Source organism: Barbatula barbatula (assembly GCF_947034865.1).
Source record: "Barbatula barbatula genome assembly, chromosome: 9".
In the NCBI taxonomy this organism is placed as follows: domain Eukaryota; kingdom Metazoa; phylum Chordata; class Actinopteri; order Cypriniformes; family Nemacheilidae; genus Barbatula; species Barbatula barbatula.
Window position 1 is genome coordinate 21,537,784 of NC_136772.1, and position 13,791 is coordinate 21,551,574.

At 38.8% G+C, this 13,791-nt stretch overlaps 1 protein-coding gene across 1 annotated transcript in view; it reads left to right on the forward strand.

The window, feature by feature from the left end:
- The window catches only part of pard3bb (par-3 family cell polarity regulator beta b), a 287,217-nt gene that overhangs the window by 52,886 nt on the left and 220,540 nt on the right, over window positions 1-13,791 (forward strand). The window contains exon 4 of the mRNA XM_079465100.1: window positions 1,335-1,497. Coding sequence (XP_079321226.1) covers window positions 1,335-1,497 — 163 coding nt within the window. The remainder of the gene's footprint in view (window positions 1-1,334; window positions 1,498-13,791) is intronic.

Genomic DNA, 13,791 nt, shown 5'->3' on the forward strand with positions numbered 1-13,791 from the left:
TATTTATGTGTAGCCTTCTGATGTCTCACGCTGGAAGCTTCTGGTTTTACCGATAAACTCCTCTTTCTATTCACTGCATTCACATACACACAGACCGGAGACCCCTAGAACAGTGTCAGTGACTGAATGAAGTGAGATCTGTAGGTATATAACTGTGCTGTGCTTCACAAACACACAGCTGGGTGAAGTGAAGTGAATAGATCCACCTGATACGTGTCAGCAATGCTGGGCTCTTTAGATGTCCTCTATAGCATCCTCATTCACAAGGTAATGAAGCACACAGAGTTGTTTACTGTAAATACTGTAAAAGGTGGTTCAGTTTGTTTGTATTTTTCTTCAAAAAGTCAGTTTGTTGTGACTGAAATTGCTCCTAATTCTTGATATTCTCTAATTCGCTATATTGGGTGTTTTTAGCCATTTTCTATTGTTTATCGGACGTTTAGATCTAGATCTAGCTTGTGAACCTTGTGAATGATTTTAAACGTAGCGATGTACACTCGCCGATGCTCCATTTGGCATACTGTAACCCGTGTTGGAGGACTGTCGCTTCTCGGTTTAGAGTAAGAAAAAGGATACATTGATATTATTTCAAATTCAATAATTTGTGTTAAAATAGCAAAGCAAAATGAATCCTACTTTTTTATAGATGGTTTCAACAAACGTCACTGCGCGTGCATTGTTTTGTGGTCCAAACTTAACCTCCAAGTCCCTGCAGATTATTTATCATAACAAGCAAAAACAAGTAAATGACAGCGTTATCTAGTAGAAGAACAGTTACTTGGCTAAACTTACATGCGACAAAGGTACACGACCCATTCAACTTATTTAATACTTAGAAAAATGCATATACATCAAAATTCAACTAATTATTTATTTAATACATTTATTATACTATCAAATATGAATACAAACAAATATAAGCCATTAGCCAGACCGAACATTCCTACATTTTTTCATTCAACTTTATTTATAAAGCACTTTACAACCATCACAAGCAGACCAAAATGCTGTACAATAAAATAAAATAAAACATATCATTCAACTTCATAAAAACATCATAACTTGTTAAACATGGACACGCAGCTCATAAATATGTACTTAAAAAAAGAAACAACACACGTAGCCCATACACATAGACTATTTACACAAATAGTAAAATCGGGTGACAAAGGCCAAGGAAAAAAGGGTAAGTTTGATGATGAGATTTGAATATAGGCCTGCCTAATATAAGGAGGGAGACCCGAGTTCCCCGTTCCTGATTTATAACCATCATTGCTATAACTTACACCATAGAGGATGTCTGTCTTAATCGTATCGTGATGTGTGTTTTGCAGTTGATAGCCGTGTACGAGGAACAGGAGGCCCAGCAAAGAAGCGCCGTGAGTCCAGGGAACGGCCCAGGAAGCTGCACCCCAGAACCGTACGACTCTGAACTCGCCTGCTTCCAGCCAATCAAAGGAGGAGAAATCGAAGTCAACTCCTCTGCCCTCAAATCCAGTAGGTGTTCTGAAAAACGTGTCAGAGCTCGAGTGCAGTCTTTCATACGAAGTTAGTGTTTGGAGGAAAGAGGAAAACCGTGAAGTGATGCATCAGCTTTACAGAAGGAGTCTTGCGATGTAACGCGGGCCTCTGAGTTAATGGCGAGTGAAATAATAGACTGTCGCTATGAGAGATGATATTATATGCTGCGTTTTAAGCTTGAAATGCTCCGAATCACTCGCGTGGCCGTGAACAAACCTCTGCGAAATGTCCCCGCCGCATTACAGTACTCATTCATATTAAAGATAATATCCCTTTTAATACACGCTTCACCTTAACCAACTCGTCTCTCTCGCATCTTCAAACTGTAATAAAATCTGCCTGAAGAATTTCACTGTCAGGGAAAAAATCGCTGCTGCTGAGAATTATGAAACTTTTATATTGAAACCTTCAGCATCCTTTTCTCATTTATTCAAGGAATGATGTTTTGTCTGCAGTTTTGTAGTGCTTCGAGCTTTCAGCGCTTTACTCCCTTTAACCGGGCTGTTTTTCATCCAGGCTGGTTTCACCTCTGCCTGACGTCCACTACGGAAAACACACCCCTATTTCATCCAAATGCGAGAGTGTGTGTGATTTAGAACGTGTTTACACACTGAAATGAAACCCTTCACTAAAATAAGCTGGGGAACGGTGTGTATACATGTACCTAAGCACAAGTGTCTTTGCGTCTCCTTGTAAGTCTGCCCCTTTGTGTTTAAAGTTTGCTTGTAAAAGCAGACACGGGGGCTTTTAACTTTCAACGTGGCTTATTCTTTTGCGAGCAAGACATTCCAGGAGAGGATTTCTGTGACGGTGTCAGTTGATGGAATGATCTTCTCCTCTTTCATTCTCCACAGCTGTAAATGTGCCGTTTGTCATGTTTATGGACTCTGTATGTCAATCATTTGTTTAGAAGAGAGATCACATGTAACCTCAGACTTGGACACACACACGCGTTTGAATACTGTTGGAGGACATTAGCTCGTAGAACTAACGTAGACATTATAAGCGCTCTTGCGTTTAAATACATCTAAATGAACTGCAAACAAATGGATTTTTAAAGGGACATATAAGCCAAAAATGTGTGTTACTTTATGACTTTCTTCTGTGGAACAGCGTGGGTTTGGGATGTCAAGGTCCAAAAGTGAGTAAAAGCACCCCAAAATCTCTTTGCCTTATTTAACATTCGAAAGGTTAGACCCTACCTCACTGAGCATGCGGCACAACTCCTTGTCCAGACCCTGGTCATCTCAAGGTTGGACTACTGCAATGCTCTCTTGCTGGTCTTCCAGGCAAAGGCTATCAAACCACGTCAGCTGGATCAGACGCAGCAGCACGTCTCATTTTCCAACAGCCCAAGAGGGCTCATGTGACACCCCTTTTCATTTCTCTCCACTGGTTACCGGTTGAAGCCTGTATCAGATTCAAGTCACTGATGTTTGCCTACAGGAATATCACTGGATCTGCGCCGGCATATTTTCACACAAGCTGAATTAACGTAATACAATCTTTAAAAATCATTTAGTGGGACATATTTAAAAAAATATATAAAATACAATTAGGAAATTCCTCTAAAATTAATATATATTAAAAAAAGTATTTAATTACCAATTTATATTTTATTTTTTAAATACACTTGTTGCATTCTAATATAAATATTTGAGTTACTCAATTTACCCAATCTTAACTTGCATTTTCTCAATTTAAATTCTCTATTTAATTATATTCACAGCTTTAAAATGTACTCAGTTTTTGGAGTGTGAATTGTTTCAACGTTATATCACAGTGAAACTTTTTAGGATGAGTTGTTTTGCACTGATAATCTTTACCAAAGATTTGAAATGGATAGAAAATGGCACCATGTTGTTAAGCACACATAGATCTTGCGTTTCGTTGTTACCAAACGTCGTCTTTATAAGAGCGGTAGGAAAAAAATGTGTCTGCATGAAACCTTAATATGACCTTCAAATATAGTGCATGGGTCACCACTTGTCCAGATTTGTTGTTTTGGAGGTTGTCAGCCCTATTGTCCATTATTTTTTTTTAATTGGAAACAACAATTGTGTGTAAATATATGTTTGAAATGACAAGACAAAAATTTGACGTTTTCCTTTTGAAATATTTCTTCAACACATTATGCAAACTCGAGGACAACAAGAGTTAATTGTCCTTATATCGCCCTTTCGATTGTTTCATCTCTTAAAAGGGACGCATGCTTAAAATAGTGCAGATGGAACGTGGGAACGCCCCCTAAAACTGCATTTTTGTTGCAACTCAACCCCGCAGAGATCTGTCATTATGAAGCCAACTTCTAAATCAATATGCACATAAAGACACACACCCCGGTATTTCCCAGCGTACGGCCCGACCCGCCTCTCTAAGTGGATTATTCCTCCAGTCCAAATGAATGCTGAGCGTTCAGCCATCCATGAACAGGAAGAATACACGTCTTCACAATCCAATCAGCCACCTTTCATTGAGTTATATGATGACCTGTGAAATCCCTGCTACCAGAGCAGCACTCTAATACTATTTTATGCTCTATAGCTTTGTTTTATTACTCCAATTAATTCACAAAGCAGCAAGGCAAAAAAAATCAATTTCAGCGTTTTGAATGGATTGCTCACCGTCTGTAAGACCCGGCAAGGCAGAGCCGGCAATGTAATGTAGTTTTGCTTTAAGGGCTGAGAAAACCTCTATGCACGCACGCAAAAGCTGATGCTTGTAGTTACGCAAGCTTGATTTTAATGCGTTATTTACGGAGTATGTCAGATTGCAGTTCATACATACAAGGTGCATTCTCAGTATTGCCACATGGGGCACTGGGGAGCACGTCATAAACTCTTTACTTGAAAATATTAACAAAAAGGACTTTGTGGACCAAGCATCATCTACTTTTGCATATTTGCACGTACTGTAAGATACGTTTCTGTTCTACAGGGATATGTTTCACCAGACTTTGAGGATTAATGGGAATTGGTGGGGTTTCTGGGAGCAGAAGTGACTGTTTACGTGTTCAGTCAGTTTTTATGTGAACCCATAGATCACTTTAATTTGATTCGAAGGGATGTTGTTTTGGCACTGCGAGAGTTTTACACACACATATGTTTGCGCTAGCGCCGTCTGCCTTGATAAAAAGGCCCAGAGGTCTTCTGAGACCAGCAGTGTCATCTGGAGTCTGTCAGTGAGAAGCCACACTTACAATCTTGAGGAGCGATTCCCCATGTGCTGCACTTGTGTGTAGATGTTGTATAGTGTGCTGAAATGTGTTGATCAGTGCCGTTTGGCAGAGCTGGTCGCCAGTCACCTTGGTGCACTGTGTTCCGGTCAAAATATAGATGTGTTAGAAACTTCTCCTGTTTTTCCCATAGTGACAGTAGTTGACTGACTCTTCAGCGATCATGAATACTGACAGTCAAAGCTTGTTCTACATTCTCATTACTGTAGTGCATCACATTTGTATTCGGGTTGTCATAATATATTGGTACTGAGATTAACCATGATATTAAAAACTGTGATTATTGATATTTTGTTAATTCTACACATATCGTAACTGGGGTTGGGTACCATTTGAATTTTATCGATTCCAAAATCCCAAAATACAATTGTATATGCTTTATAAACACACATGCTCGCCTTGCTCTGTTCTGCAAATCGCGTTCACCACTTCACGTAATAATGTTGAAACGGTCACGCTTGACTTAGATGAAGGTACAGAGTCAGTGTTTACAAGTTCAACTAGCAAATACGCAGTCAAACACTGTTTACAAAAAAGGGAGATAAAAGGTAAAACAACGATGTTGGGACGATTTTGAACTTTGAGGAGAAGATGAGATGGATTTTTTCGCCCTGCCCTACCAACGTCACGCGTGACCTTTTCAACATAATTACGCATTACGTGAAGTCGTGAACGCTGTTTGCAGAACAGAGCAAGGCGAGCATTTGTGTTTATAAAGCATATACAGTGGTAAAAAATAATGACCAATCCTTTTGCTAGATTAGACCCTTATTCATCGTCTGGTATCGTTTAAAGCCCTTTGAAGCCGCACTGAAACTGTCATTTTGACCTTCAACCGCTATATGAAGAATAATCCTGGAATGTTTTCATCAAAAACCTTCATTTCTTTTCGACTAACGAAATAAAATACATAAACATCTTGGATGACAACAGGGGTGAGTAAATTATCATGAAAATGTATGTTGAAAGTGCACAATTCCTTTACTATAAGTTACTATAATGAAACGGTGGTACATTTGGGGTTCCTATGCTTTACTGCAAAAACTTAAACTATGCTTACTATAGTAAAAAATATGGTTAATTGTCACAAGTTAACACGTGCATGTTTTTTGAAAATATGCACACAGTAATTTATTTGGAGAAATTGAAATGATCCTATTCCTATTATTTTCCTAGTCTTTCCCTATTCTTTCCCATTCTCTTTTCGATTCCGATCCGATGTTTGACATGAGGATGGGTAATTGATGACATCATCTGCTGTTATGTGTATATCTTAATTGCATATCTTCATCATCAAAGTGATTCTGTTGTATCACTGTAGATATTGCTGCATTTGCTTCATATCTTTTTTCTATCTCTAACGATATTTTCAAGAAAATTTGTGTGTGTGTTGGATACATTCACACTTAAACATTCAACACATTGGTTATTTGGCAGCCATATGCTTGAGTTAAAGCCCAGAGACTTTAAGCGAAAGACTTTAATTAGTCTGTCACACTGGAGCGGTCGGTAGACAGTTCTCATCACTCACGCTTCTCACTTTTAACGTTAAGTTTGAGAAACGTTAAAATTGCTCAGCGTTTTTCAGCGGGAAGTAGTTGAGATGTGAAAATTGGAAATGTTTCTCAATTTGAAAGGAGGCGATATTGTTGGCCGGTTGAATAATGGCAAGCAGAGTCCAAAGCTTATGTGCAGAACTGGCCAGATGGAAAGAAGGTTGGACTGTTTATGAATCGTCTTTCTGAACTTGTTCAATGAAACCATTCTGCAAAGGTATTTCGTATATCACTTGAATTTTGCAAGTAAAAATGTGATGCGAGTGATGGTTTGGAGTCAAACAAAGCAAAATTGGATGTATTTGTATTATCATTTACTGGGCAAGTATTGGACTGAGATGTTCAAGGGATAGTTCACCCATAAATATAATTCTATTATTTATTCATCCTCATGTCATTCAGAAGACAAATTAATATATGTTGAAAAATGTCTCCCGTGGTTTTGTGGTCATACAATGGAAGTCAATGGGGACCAATGTTGTTTGGTGGCAAATTTTCTTCAAAACATATTTTGTGTTCTGCAGGAGAATAAAAGTTGTACAGATCTTAAAGACAAGAGGGTGAGTAAATAATGGCAAAAATGTACCTGCACCTTATTATTGTTTTGTAGATTTAATGAATACATTTACAAGAAGCTCTAGCGCCCCCGTGAGCAATGGAGTCGAGTTTGTTCAATTTGTCCACACTCTTGTTGTTGTTCTTAATATTTCAAGACTTGTACCTTTGCGAGTTTTGAGACCGATGGCTCAATCCTTCTGAGCTTCTCCAGGTTTTTCCTCACTGACTCGGTCTCTAACCTCAGGGTCTCTTTGTTGGTCTTGGATTGTGGGTAACGTGTCCCTTAGGAGCTGCCGTTGTAAATTACCTTTGCCGTTCTCAACCTTTTCCGATCAGCCGCCGGTCTTTCTCTTCCATCCTGACCTTGCTTATGTGCCGACACTGATGGGCAGTGTAAACATCTCGGCAGCGATCTCCCGCCTAATCCAAACCAGGCCGAGTGACAGCGGAGTTTGTAAAGCAGCATTCGTCATGGTGTCAGGCGTGAGATGGGCCAGGGGCGAGACAGCATGAGGAGAAGGAGAAGAGCCGGCATGCTGTGGAAAGAAATAGGACAGCATGAAAGAAAAAGACAGCGGGAGAGAGCGATCGTGATTTAAGACTAGTTCAGCGAAGGAGAGAGGAAGTACATGCTTTACCTCAGTGCTCTTTTTTTTCCACTGCTGGGCATCTGGCAAGTGTCACCTGAGGCCTCGTGGTTAAGATCATCGTTCGGTCTGCGTGAGGAAGCCTGGCGGAGGGGTTATCTCTAACAGAGACAAACCTGTGCACTTTCATCACTTCTGACATGTTTATGAATTGTTTCGTGACATAACTGTAAACTCCCGTAGTTCCTGGTGCTGTTTGATAATGTGCAGAACTCCTGTTCTCTTAAACCTGTGTTGTCAGCTACACTTAAAGTGCACACAAAACATTGTCTTCAAACCAAATAACAAAATTCACATGTATTTAGAAGGTAATTTAATTTAGCATTATAGGCCAGAGGTCTTTTAGACTAGTCAGAAAGTGTTTAAAGGAATAGTTCAAGCTGAAATGAAAATTCTGTCGTCGTTTCAAGCCTTTATGACACGAAAGAAGATATTTTGAAAATCCAAACAACATCGAACCCCATTGACTTTTATTATACAGACACACAACCACCAAAACATTTCTCAAAATATCTTCTTTTGTGTTGTGAAGAAGAAAGTCATATACACGTTTTAAATTACACGAGGGTGAATCTTAATAAAATCTTTAAAAAGTTGTGAATACTGGATCTTCTCGGTGTTAAGTGCACATTGACGACTTTGTTTCATTGACTCTTTTGTCCTTTTTGTGAACACACGGTCTGCCAAGAATGCATAAAAGTTGTTTCTGCCTAAAAATGAAATGCCCGTATTAACGGGGTTGTAGATCATGAACCCTTTGTATTACAGAGAAATCTTCTCAGAAAGTAGATTTTCTCTAAGAATCAGAAGTGAAGTCAGCAAATGCACACAGAACCTTCAGAATAGCACAATGTCATATTATATTTGCAAAAATACAGATCACGCTGATTGGATTATTGTAACCCACAATTAGGGGTGGCCAGGAATGACCAAAAGTCTATTTCACGGAATGAGTCATTTTATTTCACGGTAACAATCTCCCATTATAATTCTATATCTTACATCTCCCTTTCCTTGGGTTTATTTAATTCATTAATTTATTACAGTTCTCAATGCTCACCGTAGTTAAAATATCGGCAAGTATGAACATGTACTAAAGATATCAAATTAAGTTCCGATAGTGAGATTTATTATTTATTTTTATTACACGACTAGAATGCTCGATTCTAATTGGCCAGTCGCAACATTTGCAGGTTCGTTTAATTCCAGATGACAACCTCTCAAAACTAGCAAAACACGGTTACCCGGATGCAGCAAATCATTTTGACATGTTTTTAAAAGACATATTCATACTTTGTCAAAAAACCTATTACATTATATTCACAAATGATCAAACCGAATTGCCTGTTCGTGACATATGAACGTTGTTTCTTACCCTAAATCCGAAAGTAAACGGCAATCGGTAAAAATTAGCAAATCAAATATTTCAAATTCACATTTCATGTCCAGTTTTTTTCTCTTGTGCCAAGCGGATAGTGTATAAGCAGCCGGCTGTTATCGCGTAATAAGCCCCTACAGCGTGATACAAGAGCCTCCGCTTCAATTATTTCTGCGGCCGCCTGGACATTATCCCTTACATATTTATCTTCCGGCTATATCATATGTATACAGTAGGAAGATGAATGAAATATGAATATATGAACAAACAATGAGAGTATATTACATAACTGGTGTTCACTCTGTGTCAGATGTGTACTTTTAGTGTGTCGTCTCTGTCTTTAGGTTTGTCTCTGGTGACTCCACACGCGTCTCCCAAAGTGGGGGTAAGCGACGCATCACGTGGAAGCGCATTACAACGCAAGTTTGGCCCGGGCTTGCCCGAAGTTGAACTTTTTTAAAACCATTAACAGCTTTACAAAACAACTGCTCACGCAGATCCCTGCACCCCTGCACGAGCACTGCGGGTGAGAGAGAAGGCTCAGAATCATAAAACTACAGACTGAAAGAAGGTCAAAAGGCTATTTGATTTGTTCAATTGTTAACGGGTGCATTTATTCAGTCTGGACTTGTTGCAGAAAGTCGGTGCCAGTCTGCAGATTTGATCAGATCGTGCATTTCTATCTAAAACTTTCAAAAAGCCTGGAAGTGTGTGGAAAATCTGTTCAGATTTTAAAAGTCTTGTACTGTCCAGCCACTAACCACACCTATTTATTTACATTCTGTGGACACGAAATAGAAAAATCTTTCACGGTTTACATTTTATTTCACGTTAACTGCATATTCCCTCATTATGCCCAGCCCTACCCACAATACAATATATTTGATCTTTCATTTTCGGTGCGAATTTCCAAAGAACCAATAACTTTTTTCATTTTAAAAAACATATTTGGTTTATTTCCAATAACAATATTTCAATGCCTTAGTTGGAAAGTGATGAGATCATTAAAATTCTTGCCGCATAACTAATTTTTGTACATTATTGTATTATAAAACTATTAACTTGAACACAATGTGTACTGCACAGTATTCAGTAGTGCTCCAGACGTTTTCTATTCCCGACGTAGGGCTTAAGTGCCATAAAGAATGAAATTCAACAAAATGTAATAAAAGATTTCATTAAAATTCTTTAAATTATTAAATCAGAATGAACTAGTGTAATTGGGCTTTTGATTGGATTGACACTGTTGATTGTATCCCTATCATCAAATGAAGTGATTGCAGTGATACGAGTATGAGAGCTTAGTGAAGTGATGCTGATGCAAGTACCAGCAATAGTGTCGGTGTAACTCAAGTTAAATGCCTCCATTTCATCTTCTTCTGTAAGGTGCACGCGTTAAAAGAAGAACCAGCTTGTTTAAACACCGCTGAATGTGTTTTTAGACCAAAATAGGTATTTTTCCTGTATCCAGACCTTTTATTCATAACACCCATAGGAAGCTCTCTTCTTTTCTGTCTGTTTCAACACAGCTCTCTCTGTTCACTCCCTCTACTGCTAAAACACATTTTGAACGATGAGATTGAAAGGAACATTGATTTTTTTTCATCAATAGCTCCAGATTTAAGTGCATCCAGGGTGTTCTTTTAATCAGGATCAATACTTGACCCTACAAATATTTTTGACATATGTCTATATATTTTCTTTGGGTTTGGTTAGACCCAAGGGGTTTGATATCCGATGGTCGGATCTCTTTTCTAGTGTCGCTTTAGCATTTTACTTTGTCTTCGACAGTCTGTTTGCTGTTTTACTGTGTCTTCATTGACAGGAATATCGTAATTTTAAAATTTGTCGATCGACATTGCCAGATTATGCAATCTTGGTGACATTTGGTAACATTTTAGATGCATTATTGTTTTGTACATAAATTGAGTTAAATCATTATGACAAAAATGTAATGTAATAAAATACCTGCATCTAAACTATTTCCATCATTTCTAAAACAACTCATTTGAGTTCATGACATGCACAAGGAAAACATAAATGAATTTTAGCACATGGGCTGTAATCTGCAAATCATGTGCTTTATTGCTTGTAGTTCTCTTGTGTTTGTACACATGAACAGTAAGAGAGAAGGACAGAGATGGCTCATCTTAAAGTGTCAGATAGATAAAGATAGAGACATACAGCGATGAGTAAAGACCCAGTTTTAGACCACCGGGCAGAACGTCCCCCTCGTCCCTGGTTGCGCGTCTCCATCTGTCCGATCCCCGAGTGTAAATCTACACTCATCTCCTGGTCGACAGACCATCCGTTACACCCTCCTTTAATGACCTCCGGCTCTCATCTGACCAGCGGGAATAGGGGCATCGGCATCTGAAGCAAAGTAAGACTGAGAAATAAACTCAAGCTGCCAGATCAGTCAACGCTGGAGTCTAACGCACATCCATTGAAGCCATCATGTAAGGCTAATCGCTCATGACTGAGAGTGATGGATGCTGAGGAGTTATGTGAAGGAAGGCCAGTCTTTGTAATTGTGCTTCAGGTGTTCACACGTGTTCCTTGTCATCGTGGGATGTAGCTGCTTAATTCTGATGGTTAATGGAGGTGTGCGCCACTGTTTAATATGATTCATGGAACAGCACTTAACTCGAACTGCTTTCAGATCTGAAACACAGCCGAGTTCTCCAGATGGCTTACAGAGGGCTGTTGAACAGGAAACCTTTTTGTTATCGGTTTAGAGCTCCGCAGTTTGGAGAAAAATAATTGTGATTTTTTTCTGATCTTTTTCAGATTTATTTTTAAGAGCTACTGGTTTGTTTTGGTCGTTCACAAACGATTGTAAAATATAATTAAAGCGAACAACAAAAATAAACAATGCAAATTAAATTAAAATGCAGTTTATGTGTTGCTTTTTAGTAAGTTTGCATTATTGCAAAGCAGCTTTACAGTAAATGTATATATTAAAGATCCAATGTGTCATTTTTGGAGGATCTATTGACAGAAATGCTCTATGATGTACTGTATAAAGACCTTACATAATGAAGTGTCGTGTTTTTGTTAGCTTTCACTGAGCTATTTCTATCTACATACGCCGCGGGTCCCCTTACATGGAATTCTCCATGTTGTTTCTACAGTAGCCCTAAACGGACAAACTGCTCTACAGAACGCGTTTGGTAAATGCGTCATCTCCTTCGGCAAAGAAGTGAAAACGTGATGACATCTTACCCCTGTGTCAGCCACCGTAGTGCTATGAGAGGGAGTGGGGGGGTGGAGTGAGCCTTTGGTAGAAATTCGCATCCTCACCACTAGATGACGCAACATTTCAAACACTGCCCCTTTAACGCAGGTTGTAGTGAAAGAAGAAGAAAAGAAATAGGAAATTATGAAATATTGATTTCATGTAGCAATTTTGGTTAAGAGATTGTTAATTTTGCAGCACAATCTCAGGTGCAGATATATTTGAATGCATCTTAATATATTTTAAAAGATGTTTGGATGCTGTAAACTCTGTAGAGATATATATTCATAGACAAGAAGAGTGAAAGATGGAAAAATACCATGAAACTGCAAAGATGATGATTCTTGGTTGACCACGTTACAGTAGAAAACATGTGAGGAGCATTCGATGTGAGAGAGTCTGTGTAAGTTGTAGTTTCTCACAGTCTCTCTCTCTCTCTGCTTTTTGCACACTTATAATGAGTAAAACTCAAGATGACTTTTTCATAAGGCTAACAAAACCATGTACAGTGTAGTTCAGCTTCTTTTCACACTTTCTTTGGGTAACTGCCATATGAATTTAATTCCTGCTTGATGGAGAACTTTACTCTTGTTAAAAGTGAAGAAAACACAAAAAGGCATATAAGAACAAAGATTGTATTGCACAACGGAGCAGTGATCAATATCTGTCAATAGCAGCATTAAACCATCGGTTAGCTTAATAATAGAGAACATTTCATCAAATCAAATTGTACACTTTACAAAAGCCCTGAAAGCGTATTGGTCTTTTTTGTTGAACATTATAAAAAGGATGGTTGCTGTCAATACTGTGTTCCAGCAGTGATAATATACACAATATAATAGAAATGCCTAAACAATTATGGGAATAATGGGACAAATGCATTTTGGCACAGTCATGGCTAAAGGGGTCGCAGGGGTTAACATTGCTTGTGAATGACAAACAGCTTTATATTTTTATTTATATTACTGTGCTTTTTAACCTTTGTATCTCAAAGGTCCCCCATTTGCATCATTAATATTCAAAGGACCCCCTCCACATTGTGACTTATTGTCACGATCGTCAGCTGGAGTGCCCATAAACTCCAGTAGAGGGCACTCCACTCAGAACTCCAGTTCCCATAATTCCACGCTAACCACCACCAGGTGTCTTAGATCACAGACAATCACCACCAGATGATTCCCATTGCCACCTCACTATATATACTGTGTTCAGACTCTCATTCATCGCAAAGTCTTGTTTAGCTAGTCTACATTTCTGAGCGGTTTCCGGTATTTGTCTTTTCCGTGTATTACTTTGTATTTTGATATTGACTACGATTCTCTGCTGCCTGCCCTGACCTCTGCTTGTTACTGTTTATGATTCTGGATATCCCATACATACCTTACGCTGTCGGTGATCTCTGCCTGTTTGACCATTCTGAGAATAAAATACTGCATTTGGATCCGAACGTCTCTGACTTCTCGTTACATAAGACTTCGCCACACCAGGATCCAGCAGCCCGGTACCCTCTCTTTACTGAGATGTCTGTTCCCGGTTCAAGGTCAAGATGGCAACTTCCCAGCTCTAGCATTGACCCATTAGATCAACTATTGCACCTTCGGCAAGGAGACCTATCTACTGAGGAGTATGTCCAACAATTCAGTGAGATATCCCATCAG